The sequence below is a fragment of the Solanum tuberosum genome, unplaced genomic scaffold (assembly GCF_000226075.1).
Source record: "Solanum tuberosum cultivar DM 1-3 516 R44 unplaced genomic scaffold, SolTub_3.0 scf00014, whole genome shotgun sequence".
Classification (NCBI taxonomy): domain Eukaryota; kingdom Viridiplantae; phylum Streptophyta; class Magnoliopsida; order Solanales; family Solanaceae; genus Solanum; species Solanum tuberosum.
In genome coordinates, this window is record NW_006238939.1 from 2,097,914 (window position 1) to 2,104,917 (window position 7,004).

Consider the following 7,004-nt stretch of genomic DNA (forward strand, 5'->3'; position numbering starts at 1 on the left):
CCAAACTCATAATGTTTATCTCAAGAACTTATCAAACCCATCCAAATTCTAGAATGAAAGAAACACTTCAAGAATACTCATCAAGAACATAAATTTATCAATATTTAAGGATAGATTCGCAAAATAAACTCATGATTGGTGTGTTGATGAACGAGCCCAACACTGTTAAAACTTACATACCAAAATACTCCTCACTAATTCGGGTAAATTTCCTTAACTGGACATGCTGCCTTCAAATAGGCATATCTCACTCATCGAAACTCAAAATTTAACAAACTCAGTGGAGTTGGAAAGATGATTCCAAGACCTTTCGTTTGATGTCTCATGGGCCACCAAACTCATCATGTACGAAATATTATGGTCATTTAGAGTTGACCAAAAACTCACACCTTAAGCATAACTCGCTAAATTCTCAATTTAGCTATTTCCAATTTAGTGTTTTCTAAATTTAGCTCTGTCTAAAGCAGGATGTTACAGTCCATTCTGCGAAAGGGTTTCAAGGTGATTCAAAGGTCATCGCTGTGAGATTGCATTCACATCGCATGACTTTGAAACCTTGATGATGAAAAGAGGAGAATTCATTGCTGATATTTTCTCCAGAGCAGTGGCAATTGTTAGCAAAATGAGATCCTATGGCCAGAAAGTTACTAATCAGACCATTGTGGAAAATATACTGTGAAGCATGACTCCAAAATACGATCATGTAGTTGCTGCTATAGAAGAGTCTAAAGATCTATCAGTTTTTATGTTTTGATGAACTGATGGGATATCTTCAAGCTCACGAGGGGAGAATCAATCGATCTGTAGAAAAGAATGAAGAGAAAGAATTCAAAGTGAAAGAATCAGCAACTAAATATAGAGAAAATAGTGGTCAATAAAGTAGGGGTCGAGGAAGAAGAGGATTCTACGGTTGTCGAGGTCGAGGATATGGAAGAGGCAGAGTAAGAAATGATGGGCACAGGTAGTCCAATGAGGAAGGTAACACAAAAAATGGCATTCAAAGTCATCATTGCCAGCGCTACGGGCATATATGGGTTGATTGTTGGTATAAGGACTAGAAAATGAATTTTGCAGTAGGAAAAAATGAGGAAGAGAAAGAAGAGAATTATCTCTTTATGGCCTGCGTTTATATAGACCATAAGCCAAATGGTTTATAGTTTTTAGATAGTGGATTTTCAAATCATATGATAAGCACCAAATCTTTGTTCCAGGAGCTAGATGAGAAGAAAAATAAAAAGGTGCAGCTTGGCAACACAAAAGAGATGCAGGTTGAAGGAAAAGGCATCGTGGGTATTGACACTAGCTTTGACAAAGTAATTATGTTGGACAATATTAAATTTGTACCTGAGTTAGGATATAATTTGTTGAGTGTTAGATAACTAATGTCCGATGGGCATTCTCTTTGGTTTGATGACAATGCTTGTGTCTTTAAAAATAAGAAGTTAGGTGTCACACCCCGAGCCTCTAACTTGGATGTGGCCGGCACTCGTGAACCAATGTTGGTCCAAACCGAACCCTTGGCCTGGCTAAATACTATACGGAAGACTTACTCAACAATAACAGAACTTTAAAAGTAAAGCTTAATTAACTCAAATCACAAAATGATTAACTTGGAACATTTAAAAATATTCAAATTGGCCATAACGGGTAACTCAAGTCCTAAACATTTACAAAACAAATATGGAAAAGACTCCTCAGCTACTACTGTCTATGAAGCCTCTAATACTATGAGGGATGTCGGGACAAGACCCCTGATCATCCTAACAAAACTGAAATAATAGAAATAAATTAGGGATCCTCCGGAAGCAAAGAGGCTTACCAAACAACTCTTGGACTACAAGTGGTATAAATGAAGCGCCTGTTGATGACCCTGGTTACCTATATCTTCATCATGAAACCATGCAGGCCCAATGCCATCAGTACATTAAATGTACGAGCATGCAAAGGGAACACTAAACATAACCTACAAGCTTGAACTGATAAAAGGAAATCAAACTTACCTCAACTCAACTCGATTCAAGGATACTCAAGAGACTTAAAGATACTCAAGAAACTCAAAGATACTCAAGAACTCAGAAGTACTCAACTCAACACAGTATAAAAACAACAATAAAGATGCAGTTTATATAAAGCGTTTAAAACAGTACATAACAACTCAATGTATTTAAAAATACAATAATAACTCTTACTTGGGAGATTCCCTAACTGGCAACCATCAATATGAACTAGGTGATGATACAGCATCTCACCCACACTGCCAGAACTATCCTATACCTTGCCGGAGTATAATAGATCCTCAACTAAGTGGATCCACTAAGCTATGCTGAAAAAACAATAAGGAATCATCTTAAAAGTATGTCCCTTTCTACCCACGTTGGCTACATGGTTTTTGATGACTTTAAGTTATTTGAACTAGTCTCCATATCGGTGCTCAATATTACTCCCAATAATATAATTCAGCTCATACGTTTAAAAATATTTTCTTATCCTCAAACTTTGAGATTATTACTCAAAAGATTTTCTTAAAATAGATTATACTCAAAACTCCTCATGAACTCATTTGGAAATCGATGTTTCCTCTCATTTTAAATGTAAAAACATTACTCTTGGGACTACTTAGTTCCCATATATTCATTTTAAAAAATGAAAATCAACTATCCTCATTCTCATACTTAAGTACTAAAGTCTTAAAACAAGTTTTAAAAGATTGTAAAAGACTTCTCAAAATGACTCGACGAAACCCTCAAGACTTTACTCTTAACTCTACCTTGAATTTGAATTGTGAGTTCAAGTCTTATGATTCATGTTATTAAGGATCTCTTGATGTTTAGATGTGGTTTAGTGTAGTTAGAATCAGAAAGAAGTAGTGGTACACTTTAAAAGCACTTAGACGGAGCAAACGACGGAAAGAATGTGGGGGCAGGCTACCTTGATGCACTGCTGGCGCGGGCCGCCAGAACCTATATTTAAAAGGTCTCTTTTTGGTGTACTGTAGGCGCAGCGCGCCATCCCTCCTAGCGGATAAGTGGCGCGTCGCGCCACCTCTCTCCCAGAACGATCCAACAAATTTTTCTTCTCATTTTCTGACCCTAACTCACCTAGAATCGATTGTTTTCCTCAAATTTTCCATAGATTAAATTACCCAATACAATACATGAGAGTCTACTCATTTTTCCTCAAGAACAACTCTAAAAATTGAAATCCTACCTCAAGAACTCATTAAACTCCATAAAGAATGCATGAAAGACAAAACCTCAAGAACACCGTTCAAGAATTCAAATCATTCAACCTCAAGAACGAAATAATGGATGAAATTTACATGATTGGTGTGTGGGTGAATAAATCCAACACTATAAAACTTACATACCTCAATTTGGCGAAATTCCTCGACAAATCTGAGGAATCTTGACGAACACCTTGAACCTCTTCTCTTGAAGTCCTTTCAAAACCCTAAGCGCAATTTAGGATTGTGACAACTGACCCAAATCAGTTTAGACCCCTAAAATATTACTAAAAACGTTTAAAGCTGATGGGGTAAGGAAAAGACCAAAATACCCCTTAGTAATTCGGGTTAATTTCCTTAACTGGACAGGCTGACTTCAAATGGGCATATCTCCCTCATTCGAACTTGAAATTTAATAAACTTGGTGGCATTGGAAAAAGTGTTCAAAGACCTTTCATTTGATATCTTATGGCGACCTAACTCATCCTGTAATGAAAGTTATGGTCGTTTGAAGTTGACCCAAAACTCACAACTTAAGCATAACTTGCAAATTATCAATTTGGTTCTTTCCAAATTAGTTCTTTTTAAATTTAACCCTTTCTAATACCGAGGTGTTACATAAAGTAAAAAGGTGCACATCACTACGACGCCAAATAAGATGTTTCCGTTGGGTGCTTCTAATATGGAAAGTTTTGCACTTGCTGCTAGTGCAAAGGATGATTCAAAGTAGTGGCATTTGAGGTATGGTCACCTCAATATAAAGGGCCTGAAATTGCTAGTTGACAAAGGTATGGTTCTTGGACTACCTAAAATTGATTCTATTGAATTGTGTGAGTGGTGCATTTATGGAAAACAAACTAGAAAGTCTTTTCCCGTTGGAAAGGCTTGGAGGGCTTCAAAGTGTCTTGAATTGATACATGCTGATTTATGTGGACCTATGCATACTACATCTTTTGGTGGGAGTCATTATTTTCTACTCTTTACTGATGATTGTAGTCGCATGAGTTGGGTCTAATTTTTGGAAAGCAAATCAGAAATATTTCAGAAATTCAAGCACTTCAAACCCAAGGTTGAGAAACAAAGTGGTATGTTCATCAAACCTTTTTGCACAGATAGAGGCGACAAATTCTTGTCCAAGGAATTTAACCTCTTTTGTGAAGAAAGTGGCATCCATAAGGAGCTGACAACACCTTATACTCCAGAGCAAAATGGTGTTGCTGAACGAAAAAATGCAATGTTGTAGAGATGGCAAGAAGCATGTTACAAGAAGGGAGTTTTGAATCATTTTTGGGCTGAAGTTGTGCCGACATCAGTCCATTTATTGAATTTGTCTCCCACAAAAGTTGTTATGTATCAAACTCCATTTGAAGCTTGGAAGGGTAATAAACCATCTGTAAGTTACTTAAGATTTTTTGGATGTATTGCTTATGCTTTGGTAAATTCCCAATTTCGTCATAAGTTGGATGAAAATTTTGAAAAATGTATTTTTATTGGTTACTTCACACAATCTAAAGCATATAGAATGTATAACCCTCTTAGTAGAAAGATTTTAATTAGAAGGGAAGTAGTATTTGATGAAATGGCAAGTTGGAATTGGAGTGGAAGCAACGATAAGATGCAAGAACAGATTTCTATGCCCACTGGAATCACTTTTGATGCAATTCAGCAGCCAACTCCTACAGCTATTGCAACCAGTTCTTGTACCACTTCTCCAGATTCATCTTCTTCAACTTCAGGGAGTAGAAACTTTTCATCTACAACTCTTGAAGAGTCTTCAGATGAGCCAATTCCATTAAGAAGATCAACAAGGCTTAAAAAGTCAAACCCCAAGTATGCTAATGACATGTATACAACTTGTCAATTTTCTTTTGTTGTTTCAGATCCTACACATTATGGAGAAGCAACTGAAAAGGAAGAGTGGCGGAGAGCGATGTTAGCAGTGATGAAATCTATCGAAAGAAATGGCACATGGGAAATGGGGGAATTACCATAAGATTAAAATGCAATTGGTTTGAAATGGGTGTTCAAGACAAAGTTTGCAGCGGATGGGAGCCTACAGAAACATAAAGCTCGTCTTGTGGCAAAAGGATATGCGCAACAATACGGTATTGATTTTGAGGAAAAAATTTCTCTGGTCTCTCGATTTGAAACTGTTAGACTTGTTCTGGCATTGGTTGCACAATCCCAATGGCAAGTTTATCAATTTGTTGTCAAGTCGGAATTTCTCAATGGAGACTTACAAGAAGAGGTATACGTAGCACAAACAGAAGGTTTCAAAAAGAAGGGAAATGAAACAAAGGTCTACCAACTAAAAAAGGCATTGTATGGTTTGAAGCAAGCCCCTCGAGCGTTGTATAGAAAAATTGATGGGTATTTTCAGAGAAAGGGATCTATGAGAAGTGAGAATGAACCCACGTTGTATGTAAAGAAGAAAAGTAATGATTTTATCATTGTTTTCCTTTACGTTGATGATATTATTTATACTAGCTCTTCTATTTCTCTTGTGGATGAATTCAAGTCTTAAATGATGAATGAGTTTGAGATGTCAGATATGGGGTTATTACATTATTTTCTTGGCCTTGAAGTCCATCAAGTTGAAGATGGAATATTTCTCTCCCAAAGGAAATATGCCAAGGACCTTCTCAGTAAGTTTGGTTTGCTTAATTGTAAGCATGCTGCTACACCAATGAATGTTGGTGAAAATTGTAGCTTAAGGATGGAGCAAAGATGGATGATGCTTGATGTTTCAGAAGCATGGTTGGAGGTTTAATTTACCAAATCCATACTTTGCCCCGATAGTGCATTCTCTGTTGGTGTCATTTCCAGGTTTATGCAACAACCTTCAAAGGTTCATTTTGGAACAGTAAAAAGGGTTTTGCATGATATCGCTGGAACAATGGACTATGGGATTTGGTACTCACAAGTTTCCAATTTCAGATTATGTGGGTTCACTGATAGCGACTTTTCTGGTTCGTTGGATGATAGACGGAGCATTTCAGCTCATGTTTCTACTCTTGGGTCAGGAGTAATAAATTAAAGCTCAAAGAAGCAAGCTACAACAACCTTATCCATGTCTGAAGCTGAGTACATTGTGGCTACTTCAGCCACTTGCCAAGCCATCTGGCTAAGAAGGATGTTAGCATAACTTCAGCAAAAGCAAGAAAGTGCAACAGAGATATATTGTGACAACAAAGCATCGATCTCAATGACAAATAATCCAAGTTTTCACAGTAGAACTAAGCACATTAATGTTCACTTCCATTTCATTCATCATTTGGTTGTAAAAGAGGAGATAATATTGAAGCATTGTAGAACTCATAAGCAATTAGCTGATATACTGACGAAGTCTTTGACCATAGACAAGCTTATCTATTTGAGGGCTTTTCTTGGTGTCTGTAACTTTGAATCAAGGGGGAGTATTGAAGACTGATTCAAAGTATGACATGGTCAAATTTAATTTGTTAGTAGTTTCCTATTCCCTTGGGTTTTAGCAGTCATGCTGGATTATTTTCTAGTTTTCTGATATTAGATAGTTGTTGCTTAGTTAGTGGAGTAGTGGTCAACTTTGTGACTTAGTGGTTTGTTTATTTGTAAGCCTATTTAAAAGACAGTACTTTTCTTTGATTTGAATATACAGAAAAACTGAGATTTCAGCACATATCGAGATCTTTTACTTTCAGCCTTTGTTCTTAAAGTTTTGTTGTCTCTTTTCCTAACACCGAATTGAGCCTACGTAGAACTTAACTAAGCTTTATCAAAATATAACTGATTTTGAGTCAAG

At 36.7% G+C, this 7,004-nt stretch overlaps 1 protein-coding gene across 1 annotated transcript; it reads left to right on the forward strand.

Annotated features, from left to right (window-relative positions):
• The first annotated feature begins 5,774 nt into the window (after positions 1-5,774).
• LOC107062833 (uncharacterized mitochondrial protein AtMg00810-like) lies at positions 5,775-6,409 on the forward strand. The gene is made up of 3 exons (XM_015313951.1): positions 5,775-5,980; positions 6,050-6,241; positions 6,328-6,409. The coding sequence occupies exons 1-3, from the start codon at positions 5,775-5,777 to the stop codon at positions 6,407-6,409; spliced, it is 480 nt and encodes a 159-aa protein (XP_015169437.1).
• The last annotated feature ends 595 nt before the right edge of the window (positions 6,410-7,004 follow it).

Excerpts from the sequence above, each read along its gene's own strand:
- LOC107062833 (XM_015313951.1), top strand. The coding sequence starts at position 5,775 with ATGGGGTTATTACATTATTTTCTTGGCCTTGAAGTCCATCAAGTTGAA. Across the intron at positions 5,981-6,049 it reads CTTGATGTTTCAGAAGCATG|GTTTATGCAACAACCTTCAA; the intron begins GTTGGAGGTTTA and ends TGTCATTTCCAG. Across the intron at positions 6,242-6,327 it reads GCTCATGTTTCTACTCTTGG|CCACTTGCCAAGCCATCTGG; the intron begins GTCAGGAGTAAT and ends TGGCTACTTCAG.